The following is a 14909-nucleotide window of genomic DNA, read 5'->3' as shown; positions in this document are numbered from 1 at the left end:
GCAGGCAGAGACAGAGGAGGAAGCAGGCTCCCCGCTGAGTAGAGAGCCCGATGCGGGGCCGATGCGGGGCTCGATGCGGGGCTCGATCGCAGGACCCTGGGATCATGACCTGAGCCGAAGGCAGCGGCTTAACCCACTGAGCCACCCAGGCGCCCCTGTTTCTGCCACTTTTAAGAAGTGTCCCTTCTCCAAAGACAGAAAGGAATATTGACACAGGACCTCAATAGTGACCACATGGTCCCCAAAATAAGACTTCTAAAGAAAACATGTTCACCTTAAATCTGTCTTGAGTCTTAAATGCTATCTGTGACTATGCATTTAACTTATAAAGAAAACAGAGTATGAAATACATTATTTTTCCCTTTTCCGTTAAAAAAATATGTATATATTTTAATAATCTTTATGGGATTCAAACTCACAACCCTGAGGTCAAGTCACATGTTCTACCACTGAGCCTGCTAGGCACCACCCCCTCACCCTAACCTTTTTCGACAACTGTTGATTGTCAAGTTGATCTTGGTCTCTGATCTGACTAAAATGCTCTTTTTTCTACTTTTCCCTGATTCCATTCTCCTGATTCACTCTTAGTGATCAAGATGCTTTGGGTTGTTTGTCCTGTAGCATTTGTGATGTTCACACAGAATCAATTAGTTTATCATTTTCAACTTTCCAGCTCTAGGCACCCCTCACAGCTTCCTACCAATAGCACAATGAGGGGCACCTGGCTGGCTCAGTCGGTTAAGCATCTGCTTTCAGGTTCTAGGATGGAGTCCTGTATCTGGCTCTCTGCCCCACGGGGAGCCTGCTTCTCCCTCTCTTTCTGCCTGCTGCTCCCCCTACTTGTGCCCGCTCTCTCCCATTCTCTCTAATAAATTAAAAAAAAAAAAAGGACAATGAGAAATGACTGGCATTCGGCTGCCAGAGGCTGCAGTATGTAAATACCAGGTGGGCGCTTCTTCCTAATCACGGGAGCAGGAAAGCTTGCCTCTCTTCTAAAGAAAACATGTAGCTGCTCCTTTGCAGGGCTGTGTGTTGAGCAGGGCTCAGCTCAAACCGCACCACTTTTTGGCAATTACCAGATGTGGAGGCTGTGCCTGAACTGCATGGATTTTCTCCTTTTGCCCCTTCAATATCTTAGCACCCAAACAAGGTCTCAGCAAGCTTTCCCTCCGGCCCCCACCTCAGGAAGTTTTTTCCTTTCAAAAAGTACTTAAAGGGGCTCCTGGGTGGTACAGTTGGTTAAGTGTCTGACTCTCGACTTCAGCTCAGGTCATGATCTCAGGTTCGTGATTCTGAGCCCTGTGTTGGGCTCTGTGCTGACCATACAGTGAGCTCGAGATTCTCTCTTTCCCTCTCCCTGCCTCTCTCCCCACTCGTGCTCTCATTCTTTCAAATACAATCTTTTTTTTTTTTTTAAGATTTTTAAATTTATTTATGTGACAGACAAAGATCACAAGTAGGCAGAGAGGCAGGCAGAGAGAGAGGAGGAAGCAGGTTCCTTGGTGAGCAGAGAACCTTATGCGGAGCTCGATCCCAGGACCCTGGGATCATGACCTGAGCTGAAGGGCAGAGGCTTTAACCCACTGAGCCACCCAGGTGCCCCTAAAATCTTCTTTTTTTTTTTTTTTTAAGAATTAAAAAAAATCTAATCATAACCCCACAGATCTTGATTGCTTAAGCAGACAGAATTTCATCACTCCATCACTCCAAGTAGTCTAATGGGTGAAGTACAAAAAATATTACGATTCTATTCTATACATTATTACCAACTCACTATGACCAATCATCTCAGACCATAAAATCCTCAGTGTTGAATATAAAAGGTCATGGTTTATGAAAAATAAATTCCGGGATCGCTGGGTGGCTCAGTTTGTTTAGCGACCGCCTTCAGCTCAGGTCATGATCCCAGGGTCCTGGGACTGAGTCCCACATCAGGTTCCCTGCTTGGCAGAGAGTCATTTCTCCCTCTGAGCCTCCCTCTTCTCATGCTCTCTCTCTCTCAAATAAATAAAATCTTAAAAACAAAACAAAACAGAAAAAAATTCCCTAAGTTCTGAGGAAGAATCTGATCACATATTCTGATCTTTTAAAGATTAACTTATTTTATTTTTTAAGATTTTATTTTAAAATTTATTTTAGAGATAAAGAGAGTGCATGAGAGGGGGGAGAAGCAGAGGTAGGGGGAGAAGCAGAGGTAGAGGGACAAGCAGATTCCGAGCTGAGCATGGAGCCGGATATGGGGCTCAATCTCAGTCTTACATCATGACCTGAGCTGAAATCAAGAGTCGGAGGCTTAACCAATTGAGCCACCCCAGCGCCCCTGCATATTTTGGGTTTTTATTCCAAAAATATCATCATACTGGGATACTTTTTACAAACTTTCTCCAAAATTATTTGAAGCAAAAACAAGTATTTCCGAACAACTTTCAATGGTTGGCCCTCAGCGGTTTGTAACTGTTTAGGGACTTGTCCTTGAAAGTTACCCTCTTAGGGACAAAGGTGGGGTTTTGGCTGTTTGCTTTCTAGATACTTAAAATGCTGGGTTTTCGGGTGTGAGTTTAGGTTTTAGCATGTGAGTAAGGTATGGAACAGGACAAGGGCAGACACCTGCTTTGGCAGTACATATACTCAAGGAGATACAGATACTGGGAAGAGTAGCATGACCCCTGCAGAAGGAAGACACGAACATTTGTGAAATGTTCCCTATGAGAAACCAAACCAGGGGCGCCTGGGTGGCTCAGTGGGTTAAGCCGCTGCCTTCGGCTCAGGTCATGATCTCAGGGTCCTGGGATCGAGTTCCACATGGGGCTCTCTGCTCAGCAGGAAGCCTGCTTCCCTCTCTCTCTCTCTCTACCTGCCTCTCCATCTACTTGTGATCTCTCTCTGTCAAATAAATAAATAAATAAAATCTTAAAAAAAAAAAAAAAACAAACCAAACAACAACAAAGAGCTTGGGCGGATATCATCACCTTGAAAAACATTCACGCAGTGTGTGAGGCGGGATGTGGGGTGGACAGTATTCGGGAGCTCTCTGAGCTATGTCCTCAATTTCTCTGTAAATTTAAAACTGTTCTCAAAATAAAGTCTATTAATTAAAGAAAAAAAAGATGCAGACACTGGAATTGTGGACATGACAGGCTGCAGTTGACAGACTGTGCTTGCTGCTCACGAGAGAGATAAAAATATAAAACACCCGTTCATGTAAGGTGATGCAGTAACAGATCAAAGGAAACAACTGGCTAGAGAGAAAGAATTTTAATCAGTGGGCTAGAAAATGTACGTAACTGTGTTGAACATAATATATGTCATACTAAACTCAGGCTAATACATGAATTGTTGTCTCTGTGTGGTAACACCTCAGCAGGAGCAAACCTGATAAATCACTAACTGACCATTCGGTGCTAAAAAGCTTTGATGCAACATTTTTTTTTTTTTAAATAAAGCACACTCCCAGAATATGTTTAAAATAGAATCCGAGCTCTTAAAATTGATTTGCGCATAATTTTAGAGAGAATGTCTATTGGTTAAAGTGAGGTATATCTGGGCTGTGGGTTCATGAGCACACACTTCAATTTCTGACAAAGGAAGCTTTTCTCAACATCATAATAAAATTTTACTTTATGAGAAAAGTAATCTAATGCATGAGGTATGTATCAGGAGGGCACGCAGGCAACGCAAGCACACAGCATAAGGTCAGTGCACAATGAACACGCCACACAGTATACTGTAAGTGAACGTAGCTCCCAGTCGTACAACTCCCCTCATTACAGAATGTGTCTCACCCAAAACGTGGCAGCCTATGGGTATGTGTATATGTGCAAGGATGGGTACACTGTCATGGCGGCGCGGCCCCTCCTTGCGGCAGGATATCTGTTCCTGGACCAGCTTGGCTTCATATCTGGAACTGGCTCTTGGCTGGGATTTGTGCTTGTCTTTGGAGAGCACGACACTGTGAATCCTGGCTTCTCTGTCTGTGCAAACAAGGATAAAAAGTTGAGTCACTTTAGGTTGCTATTTCTAAAGTTACAGTTAGGGCTGGGTTGGTTTTACAAGGAGTTAGTGAGAAGTATTTGCATTTCCCCCCAAATACTGAAGCAGAAAGTAGTTGATGTTCCAGGGCAGAGAGGAGTCAAGCATTTGCCTTCAGAGAGCCGAAGAAAGGTCCTTAATGGCCCATAGTTCCATGACTGCATTTCATAAACTCTAAAGACATTACACAAAGAGAAGAACTTGATCTACAAAAGAGGAGATTGCCCCACTGTTTGTGACTCTGCTTATTCACTATGTGAGTTAAATGCCTATGTCTCTGCTAGAGAAATGTTCCACCAGAGAATGGAGGTAAGGACACCTGGGTAGCTCAGTTGGTTAAGCGTCTGCCTCTGTCTGCCTTCTGCTCCGGCCATCAACACAGGATCCTGGGACGGAGCCCTGTGTTAGGTTCTCTGCTCAGTGGGAGTCTGCTTCTCTCCATGCCCCTCCCCCTGCTCATGCTCTCTCTCTCTTAAACAAATAGAGAAAATATCGAAAAAAAAAAAAAGAAGAAGAAGAAAATGGAGGCAAAGGTAAAAGCCTGGATGGCATTCCCCTGCTACATTGGGTTTAACTGAATCCCTGGTTGCATTTGCAGCCTAACTGGCAGGTTCTGAGGATGGGTGGGATGTGGCTTGAGCAACGTGGAGACCTCCTGTAGTGAATGCCTACGGGACTTTGGGGGGGGGCGGGCCCTCCAGTGGGCAGCTCAAGGTTCACCTGCCTGTCAGGGCAGAAATCCTCCTTGATTTGAATTTACCTACACCTGTCTTCCCACTGCTCTCCAGGCTCTGTGATGCCATGGTTATCGCACTATAGATCTTCCACACCTCCTAGAGGATGGCTGCCTTAAGGGAGGGATCCTGTCTCAGTCCTCAGGGGTCCCGCATCTTGGAGGGTCTCCAGAGGATACTGACGGGTATATGGGAGCACGGATCTGAGAAGTCCCGAACAGCAGCCTTGGGAAGACAGCAATGACCTCCCCATGGGAAAACTGTCCATTCTCTCTCTGGTAGACCCACGTGAGTCCAGGGGTTCTCAATCTTTGTTCCCCCAGGGTTCACATGAGCCACACCCTCCCACAGACTCCCCAGGGCTCTCTGGCATGACAGCTTCTTAGCTGTTTCTCCACCTTTTTTCCCTCCTTCTCAGGAAAGAAAATGCAAATGCAAATGAGCAAGAGGGATGTTATTAGAGGGATGAATACAAGCTCATTCTAACTTACTCCTTTAAAAAAGCAAATCATTCACAAACCTCGGTATGGAACATGCTCTGGTAACTGTGGGCGTGAGGCACACCTCATGATGAATGGCGGCACCCCGGGTTCTTGTTAACATCTCCTAGGGTCGAGAACCACTGCGTTATTCACTATCTGCTGCCACGGACTTACAGAGTGACAGCCACCTAACAATCGTTCGCTAAAATGAAACTAAATTCTCCAGGGCTAGAGGTAGGATTCCTCCCGTTCCTGCAGCACCTTGTAGGCTGTGTTCCTTGACGGTCGGGTGGCTTAGATGTTCACCTGAGCAGAGCAAATCCTAGGAGGTAAAACTGTGGGCTGTGGCTCACTCCCCCTCCTGATCATGTCACACACTTGAAATCCAAGTCGGATTAGCTGCTGGCATCCACACAGAAGGGGAAATACCTGCATCCTCTCTTTATTCTTCGTCAGAATCAAGGAGGTCATCTTCGATGGGTCCAGGGAGCTGCCTTTGTCTCTCCCATGTAGCTGTGGCGGAGACAAACGAACACATTTTCAGTAACGTTTCCACTTGCACAAGTGTCACTACACAGAATAGACACTGACAGTTTTTATTCCTGCGTGATAAGTCATCACAGTACTGTAACACTAAAAGAGAGGCAAGCCACAGAGGAATAATTATTCAAGGAAAAGCAGGAAACTAATATTCATGGAGTTGCCTACCATATGGCAGGCACTTGACACACAGTTTTACATCGAACTTTCTCAACAATGTTTATGATGCATGTATTATTACCCCAATATTTTAGATACAGAAACCAAGTCCTGGAGTGGTTAAGTAGCTCATGAAAAGCGATAATGAGGCTGGAATTTGAAGTCGAGACAGACTTGAAAGCTTTGCTCTTGCCGCCATCACACTAGATACTGAACAGCGCTCAGTGCAGGCTGTGCTCTGTGGGGGTTCCTCAGTGTAACACGGTGGGACCACTTTAGATCCCTGTGAACCAAGGGTAGTATTTGGCTTGAGAAGGGCCTGTTTCCCACCCTATCCACTAAGAGTTATCTACTAGTATACCAAAACTTAAAATTTTTTTAAACTTTTTTATTTTTAGTGATCCCTATGCCCAACATGGGGCTTGAACTCATGACCCCAAGATCAAGTGTGGCATGCTCTTCTGATTGAGCCAGGCCAGGGGCCCCACCAAAGCTTATTTTTATACATAAAAAACCCAAAGGAGCACCTGGGTGGCTCAGTCGGTTGAGCGTCCAACTCTTTTTTTTTTTTAAGCTTTTTATTTATTCGACAGAGAGAGACACAGTGAGAGAGGGAACACAAGCAGAGGGAGTGTGAGAGGGGGAAGCAGGCTTCCTGTTGAGCAAGGAGCCCGATGCGGGGCTTGATCCCAGGACCCTGGGATCACGACTTGAGCTGAAGGGAGAGGCTTAACCCACTGAGCCACCCAGGCGCCCCGAGCATCCAACTCCTGATTTTGGCTTAGGTCATGATCTCAGGGTCGTGCAATCAAGCCCCACATCAGGCTTTGCGCTCAGCAGGGACTCTGCTTGAGAGTCTCTCTCTCCCTCTCCCTCTGTACCTCCCCTTGCTTTCTCTCTCTTTCTCTCTCAATCTAAAATAAATAAATCTTAAAAAACTCAATCCAGCAAGGGTTTTAGAGCCACACAATTCCAAAGTACTAAAAATGACGGGGCACTTTTCCTCATCCTACTCTGTGATATAATTTCCTGCTTCCTTGTTAAAATCTCCAGTAGACTCCAAGGTCCCTAAGGCAGAGATAGTGTTTTGTTCAATGCTGCACTCCCAGCACTCAATAGCAGGTGAAGCATGTAGTGGTAACACAGTTCAATTTGTTGACCAGAGGGATAGACAGAGGATGCAGCAGCCTTTCTTATGTTCTAGGTGTAAAATCACAAATCACCAGTGGCTGTTAGACTTCAGTAGTGTCTAATCCAAAGCAGTTTTAATGTCCCCAGTAATTTTAAGATTTCCCTGCTCCTGGTGACATTGACAAGAGGGTGACATAGATGGAGGCCTATTGTATTCTTCAGCCGGTGGAAGGGACCTGCTAATTGGAAAAATCAGAGAACCTGCAACAAAGAGTCCAAGATGGAACAGGATAGAGAACTCAGAAATAAACTCATACATATATAATCCATTAATTTTTTATAAAAGAGCCAATATATACAATGGGGAAAAGATGGTCTCTTCAATAAATGGTATTAGGAAAAATAGATATCCACATGCAAAAGAATTAAACTATACCCCATCTTGTACCATACACTAAAGTCAACTCAAAATGGATTAAAAACTTAAACTGAAGCCCCAAAACCATAAAACTCCTAGAAGAACACTGAGGGGATAAGCATCTTGATATCGGCCTTGGCAATGATTCTTTTGGATTGGACACCAAAAGCAAAAATAAACAAGTAAGACTACATCAAACTAAAAACTTCTGCACGGCAAAGGAAATCATTAACAAAATCAGAAGGCAGGGGTGCCTGGCTGGCTCAGTTGAGAGCATATGACTCTGTGAGTTCAAGTCCCATGGTTGGGGTAGAGATTACTTAAAAAAAAAAATTTAACCCTGGGGCACCTGGGTGACTCAGTGGGTTAAAGCCTCTAACTTCAGCTCAGGCATGATCCCAGAGTCCTGGGATCGAGCCCTGCATCGGGCTCTCTGCTCTGCGGGGAACCTGCTTCCCCCTCTCTCTCTGCCTGCCTCTCTGCAAACTTGTGATCTCTGTCAACTAAATAAATAAAATCTTTAAAAAAAATCTAACCCCCCTAATAAAACCAAAACCAAAAGAAAACCTATGGAATGAGAGAAAATATCTGCAAATAGTGTTATTCAGTTTTAAAAAAGGAGAAAATCCTGCCATTTGTGACAACATGGATGAACCTAGAGGGCATTATGCTTAATGAAAGTGGCAATAGAGAGACAAACACCATATGGTATCACTTATGTGTGGAACCTAGAAAAAAAAGATCAAACTCATAGATACAGAAAGTAGAATGGTGGTTGCTGGAGAGTGGGGGAAATAGGGAGAAGACGGTAAAAGGGTATAAACTTTCAGTTATTAAAGAAAAAAAGAGTAATTACTCGAGGTGGTAGATGCGCTAATTAACTCAGGTGGGAACCCTCTCATGACGCGTAAATATATCAAATACCACATTGTACACTTTAAATATATTACCCAAAAAAAGTTCTGATAGATTTTCCATGAAAGAGTTTAAAAAAAAAAAAAAAAAAGCAAGCAAAACTACTACCTCATTCAACCTTGGTTTTTCATTTCGCATCGCGGAAGAACTGGCATTCTCTGAATTTCTGAAAAAGGTAGGCTGCTTTTGCAGAGTAGAAGCAAACCCTGCCCTTTCCTGGAGGGATTGAATGCAAAGAGAATATTTTCAACTGATCCATTGCAATTACTCTACCCAATTCACTCAACAGTAAAACTTCCATGTCTGAAAGCATTTTCATCGTTAGGAAGCAGGGGACGTGGAGTGGGGATGGTAGCTGGGAGGAGACTGGGAAGGAGCCCAGCCTCCTTATACTGGATGAGGCCGGACACCCCAGCTACCCAGCAAGCCTGGACTGGCTCCAGCCACCATTGCTCCGGTAACCACCATGGTCAAAACCCATGCCAGAGTGTAGTACAGAATCGGTGGGCCACGGCTGAGATCTGCTCAGAGATGTCCAGAAGACTCATGGAAGAGCTCTGAACTCAAATTAGCTTCCTTCTACCCCATTCCCCATTCCCTTTGGTTTAGAGTAAACTTTATCTCCTTGTCCTGCTCCCTCCATGGAATGCTCTTTGACCAGAGGGTAGAGGTAGGCAATAGAACCTTCTTACCGGGATATCTTCCGTTAACTTTAACTCCCTCATCAAATTATTTTTCTGATACTGTTCATTTCGCTGTTTCCTCGTCTGAAGTGGCTTCTTTTTTTTCTTCTTATACATCTTCTTTTTTTGATTCACCTATTCCAGAAAGCACAGAGAAAGTTGTCACTGGGGATTCCAGAAATAAGGGCACCCACAGGGAGACCGCTTCTACCCGACACTCAAGCCACAACCGCTGACCCAGTACGTGGGCCCCGTGGTGTTTGTAACTGAACAAACAGTTCGGTTACCTCTGTAGCAGAATCCACTCCCCATTTAACATCCCCAAATCCTACTACTATAGGCATACTGCCAAAGGGGCACCTACACCAATAACCACGTATCTGTTTTTCACAACATAAAACCAGATTACTTATGGCAATAATGTCAGCTACAGATAATATTATTAAGTGTGTGGTTAAAAGATTCAGTTTGGCTGGGGCCCCCGGGTGGTTCGGTCAGTTAAGTGCCCAACTCCTTTAGCGCTAGTCATGATCTCAGGGTTATAGGATTGAGCCCCTTGTTAGGCTCCGTGCTGGGTGTGGAGGAGCCTGCTTAAGATTCTCTCCCTCCGGGGCGCCTGGGTGGCTCAGTGGGTTAAGCCGCTGCCTTCGGCTCAGGTCATGATCCCGGGGTCCTGGGATCAAGTCCCACGTCGGGCTCTCTGCTCAGCAGGGAGCCTGCTTCCCTCTCTCTCTCTGCCTGCCTCTCTGTCTACTTGTAATCTCTGTCTGTCAAATAAACAAATAAAATCTTAAAAAAAAAAAAAAAAAGATTCTCTCCCTCTGGCTCCCTCTGGCTCTTCCCCCATGCCCCACCCCTGCTCACCCTCTCTCTCCCTTAAAAAAAATTTTTTTTTAATTTAAAAGATTCAGTTTGGCTATTACCGTGAGGTGGCTTTACTAATTAAGCAAGTGAAGCTCAGGACCAATTATCTGGGGATCTATGGTGTGGTGAAGCTTATATTGATGTTGTAAATCCAGCTGAAAAACTTACAGGGTCCGGTCTGATTTGGCTGCCTCCACCTGACTCAGCCTCCAGCTCAACTTATGATGGAGCTATTTCTTTCTTTCTTTCTTCTTCTTCTTCTTTTTTTTTTTTATGATGGAGTTATTTTTTTTTTAAATGATGGAAATATTTCTTTCTTTTTTTTTAAGATTTTATTTATTTATTTGACAGACAGAGATCACAAGTAGGCAGAGAGGCAGGCAGAGAGAAAGGGGGAAGCAGGCTCCCCGCTGAGCAGAGAGCCTGACACGGGGCTCAATCCCAGGACCCCGGGATCATGACCTGAGCTGAAGGCAGAGGCTTAACCCACTGAGCCACCCAGGAGCCCTCCGATGGAGATATTTCTTAATGCAACTAGGAAATCATGTGCATAACAAACTATAACAAATATTTTGTTGTTTGTAAAGCTTTTATATCATCTACATAAGAAAAAGCCTGTGAATAAGATGGGACAAAATACAATATATGGAAGTATTAAAAACTATCTACAACTACATGAACAGAGAAACACTTTTTAAAAATGTATGGGTCAGGCTGCCTAGATGGCTCTGTTAGTGGAGCATGCAATTCTTGATCTTGGGGTCATGATTTCGAGCCCCATGTTGGGTATAGAAAAAGAAGTATAAAAATAAAATCTTGAATAAATAAATAAGTATGGGTCATTTTTAACAACCCCTATTTCTTTTTTCTTTTTTTTTTTTAAGATTTTATTTATTTATTTGACAGAGAGAGAGATCACAAGTAGGTAGAGAGGCAGGCAAAGAGGGAGAAGCAGGCTCTCTGCCAAGCAGAGAGCCCGATGTGGGGCTCGAACCCAGGACCCTGAGATCATGACCCAAGCCGAAGGCAGAGGCTTAACCCACTGAGCTACCCAGGTGCCCCAACAACCCCTATTTCTTAAGATGGTTTTCACTTTTAAAGTTTTTTTTCATTTTAGTGAACTTTGTAATAAACATGGAATCCTCACATTTTTTCCCTTAGATTTTCCCCCAGATTTTTTAAAAAAGGATTTTATTTATTTATTTGACAGGTAGAGGAGACACAGAGAGAGAGGGAACACAAGCAGAGGGAATGGGAGAGGGAGCAGCAGCCTCCCCACCAAGCAAGGAGCCCAACGTGAGACTTGATCCTAGGATCCTGGGATCAGGGCCTCAGCCAAAGGCAGATGCCTAATAACTGAGCCCCCTAGGTGTCCCTTTCCCCTAGATTTTTAAAAGGAAATTTATAAAGGCAAAATGAAAGATTCTAGGGCAGGGTAACCAGTTAGGATACCACTGCTATATTTCCTACATATTTTATTTTATTTTTAAAAAATATTTTATTTATTTATTTTGGCAGAGAAAGAGAGAGAGAGCACAAGCAAGGGGAATGGTAGGCAGAGGGAGAAGCAGGCTCCCTGCAGAGCAGGAAGCCCCATGTGGGGCTCAATCCCAGGACCCTGAGATCATGACCTGAGCTGACGGCAGAAGCTTAACTGACTGAGCCACCCAGGCGCCCCTTTTCTATAGATTTTATCTGGGACGTTCCACCAAATTATCCCGGAGGGTCATACTTTCCTTACGGCTGCTCCTTCCTGGGGTGATGTTCTATCCCATCTTACCTCATGTGCTATGTTCAGTAGATGAACAGGGAGACCATCCGAGAGGGAACTGTCAGAACCACTGGTGCTGTTTCCAAAAGGAGAGAGGAAAGGGAAATACCTGTTATTAATGTCTAGGAAGGGGAACATTTAGCAGACTGGCAGCATGGGATTAGGACATCCAGTCTGCTACTTGCCCCCAATGCCTGCATTTCGATGCCTAAGAATTCTTGACAGGCATGTTTATTCATTCATCCTGGATGTGTCCTGCATTCCAGGCAGCGCATCGAGCACAGAGATGAACGTGGCAGAGCCCCTGACCCTAAGGACTTTGCAATCTGTGTGGCAAAATAAATACTGGCCAGGTAGGCCAAGGTGCCCTAGGCAGCAACAGTGAGAGGCTGGAAGATTCTTAGTGTGCAGTCCCAGGCAAGACCAGGGGACGATGATTTGTTTGAAAGCAGGGTTTCATTCATTCCTGTCTGGCCAGGACCAGTTCAAAGAGCAAGAATCCTACCAGGTACTCTTAAAAACTGTGTTGAGGGGCACCTGGGTGGTTCAGTGGGTTAAGCCTCTGCCTTCGGCTCAGGTCGTGATCCCAGGGTCCTGGGATGGAGCCCCGCATCAACCTCACATTGGGCTCTCTGCTCAGCAGGGAGCCTGCTTCCCCCTCTCTCTGCCTACCTCTCTGCCTACTTGTGATCTCTCTGTCAAATAAATAGATAAACTCTTAAAAAAAAAAAAACTGTGTTGAATACACACATAAACATATTTGATAGCAAGGAATCTTTAGGTTGGGGACCAGAGGCATCACTTTCATCACCCCAATTCCTGCTTCAAAAGTTGCAGATGCATGTCCGGACTGACCTAAAGTCTTCCCTCACAAACGGTCAGCCTCCTCCCTGCAAAGGCTGTGATGAAGAGGGCTCAGATAATCCACCTTGCTGCCTTCAACACATCCATTGTTCAAGTGTCACATTGTATCTTCCCTTTCCTGGAGTGTGGCTAGCTAGAACTGGGAGCTGTGCTCTTCTACACAGTCTCCATACGTTAAAAAAAAAATCACAAAACTCAGATCTCCTGGGAAAAGATGGCATTTCAAGTCATTCTTTTTCTCACACCTTTCATCCTGTTCACACTCCTCCTCCCTCTCTTCGGTGCACAATGAGGAACCCCACAGTAAGACAGCAGGAAGAAAGCCCTCTCTTCTCTGATCTAATTCCCCATTCTGTGTTCTCGAAAGGCTTTTCTAGTCTGAATAGTAAGCCTTTGAGGCCATTGGATAATAGTCTCTGAAGTCCCTTTCAGAGATAACAGAAGACTTTAATAAATAGGACAAAGCATTAGATACAGTATGCCCCAGAAAATGTTGAAGACTGTGTGGGTGCACACACAGGGTTGGACATTCACAGTCTGCTTTTCTACGTCACAGTGAGAATGGGCGAGTGGAGCCCCGTGGAAGGTTCTGATAGCTGACTTCCTGATGCAGATGCTGGCAAACTGGTTTCAATCATTTTTAACTTGCTGTGTCAGAGTACCCCTGCTAAGCCGGCTAGAATGCAGTCTCCCCGTTTCTGAGTTGACTTCCCCTGGGCTCTATCCTAATTGGTTGACATGCAGGGGTATTTTGTTTTTGAGGCTGAAAGAGCAGCGTGGTTTGTGCAGTGGTCCCTGAGAGCGAGGCAGAGAATTCTGGGAAAGTGGAGGAAGCAACATAGCTAATGGACACCCTGGCTCGCCTGACGCTCTGATTTAAGGTTCCTAAGAAGACATTTGGGAGATCCAGCCAGCAGAACTACTCCAGGGCCCAGATGTCCATCCATGTGCCACATAGAGTAGGACAGACAGCCAGCCCCTTTGCCCTGCCCACTGCGGTCTACAGCGCCTCCTCTGGAGGAGGACTGCCATGTCCAGCCCAGGAACCTGAACGAGGGCAGCCAGGGCAGGCTTGGGGCACCTTGGCCAGTAAGCTGGAGTAGAAGGGGTACTTGCATACCTGTGAAACACCCACCCACCTGAGAGCTTCCTAAAATACTTGTGGATGACTATGGTGGGGGTGATATCCTACACACTAAATAAATTCAACAAATATGTATTGAGCTCTCCCTATGGGCTGGGTACGGTTCTAGGTGCACGAGATACAGAAGTGAACAAAATAAAGCTCTATGACTTTGCAGACCCACATCTTCATAGGGGGACACAGACAATACATAATAAACACAGTAAAGATGTAAATGACATAGAAGGACAGACGTGATGAAATGCTTTGGGAAAAAGCAGAGCACCTCCCGGGGACAGGGAATGAATGGCAGAAAGGCAAAGGCAGGGGAGCAAGTGGCAGTATTAGAGTAACAAGGGTAGGCCACATTGAAAAAGTTGACATTTAAACAAAGACTTGAAGGAGGTGAGGAATGAGCACATAGATATCTGGGAGAAGAGCATTCTAGGCAGCCGGCACTGCTAGCACAAAGGCCCTGAGGCAGAACAGGGCCCAGCAAGTCTGAAGAAGAGTGATGAGGCCAGTGTAGCTGTAGCGGTGTGTGAGAGGGTGAGGATGGAGGTTGTAAGGAGATGGCTAGATCCTGTAGCCTGGAGGCCACTGTGGGGTCCTGGATTTTTCTCCTCATTTCCTGGCTCCTCCTCATCTCTGTGACCTTTTAGAGCTTAGACTTGGACCTCCTCTTTGCTCTGTCTGCACTTGCTCTCTTGGGATCTCATCTAGTCTTAGGGCTTATTTATCTTTTTATTTATTTTTTCAAAAGATTTTATTTAATTATTTGAGAGTGTGCACTCATGTGAGCGGGGAAAGGGGCAGAGGGAGAGGGAGAGAATCTCAAGCCGACTCCACACCCCGCTCAGAGACCGATGCAGGGCGTGATCTCACAACCCTGAAATCATGACCTGAGCCAAAACCAAGAATTAGATGCTTAACCGATTGAGACACCCAGGTATCCCTAGTCTCAAGGTTTAAATATCACCTATCCAGGGATGACCCTATTTGACCTTGCCACTGAACTCCAGACTCATATATTCAACTGCCCATCCAATATCTCCATTTAGGTATCTAATCAACAGCTCAGACTGAATGTGCCTAACACTTGTTTCTGGGTCTTCATCTCTCCCCTAATCTTCTCCACCCCCTTGATCTTCCCCATCTCGGTAAAAGGCAACTCCATTCAACCAATTATGGACACA

General features: G+C 45.1%; 1 protein-coding gene and 1 non-coding gene across 9 annotated transcripts in view; one reads left to right on the top strand and one right to left on the bottom strand.

The window, feature by feature from the left end:
- Positions 1-2607: 2607 nt before the first annotated feature.
- LOC123387803 lies at positions 2608-2711 on the top strand. Its single transcript, XR_006602291.1, has one exon. It is a non-coding gene; the product is annotated as a U6 spliceosomal RNA (small nuclear RNA).
- A 529-nt stretch (positions 2712-3240) lies between these two features.
- The window catches only part of AGBL2 (AGBL carboxypeptidase 2), a 41624-nt gene continuing 29955 nt past the window's right edge, over positions 3241-14909 (bottom strand). For 6 of the 8 annotated variants that reach the window (XM_045065885.1, XM_004763034.3, XM_004763035.3 and 3 more), the window contains 5 exons: positions 11736-11802; positions 9101-9226; positions 8517-8624; positions 5675-5758; positions 3241-3971 (listed from right to left, as the gene is read on the bottom strand). In XM_045065885.1, the coding sequence (XP_044921820.1) occupies positions 3798-3971; positions 5675-5758; positions 8517-8624; positions 9101-9226; positions 11736-11802 (559 nt within the window). In that variant the 3' untranslated portion in view covers positions 3241-3797. Of the gene's footprint in view, positions 3972-5283; positions 5370-5674; positions 5759-8516; positions 8625-9100; positions 9227-11735; positions 11803-14909 lie in introns of those variants that run through there. The other 2 variants (XM_013061780.2, XM_004763036.3) reach the window with 2 other exon arrangements.

Source organism: Mustela putorius, unplaced genomic scaffold (assembly GCF_011764305.1).
Source record: "Mustela putorius furo isolate JIRA1106 unplaced genomic scaffold, ASM1176430v1.1 tig00003859_pilon_pilon_pilon, whole genome shotgun sequence".
Classification (NCBI taxonomy): Eukaryota; Metazoa; Chordata; class Mammalia; order Carnivora; family Mustelidae; genus Mustela; species Mustela putorius.
Note: the sequence above shows the minus strand (reverse complement) of the source record. Positions and strands in the feature narration are given on the sequence as shown.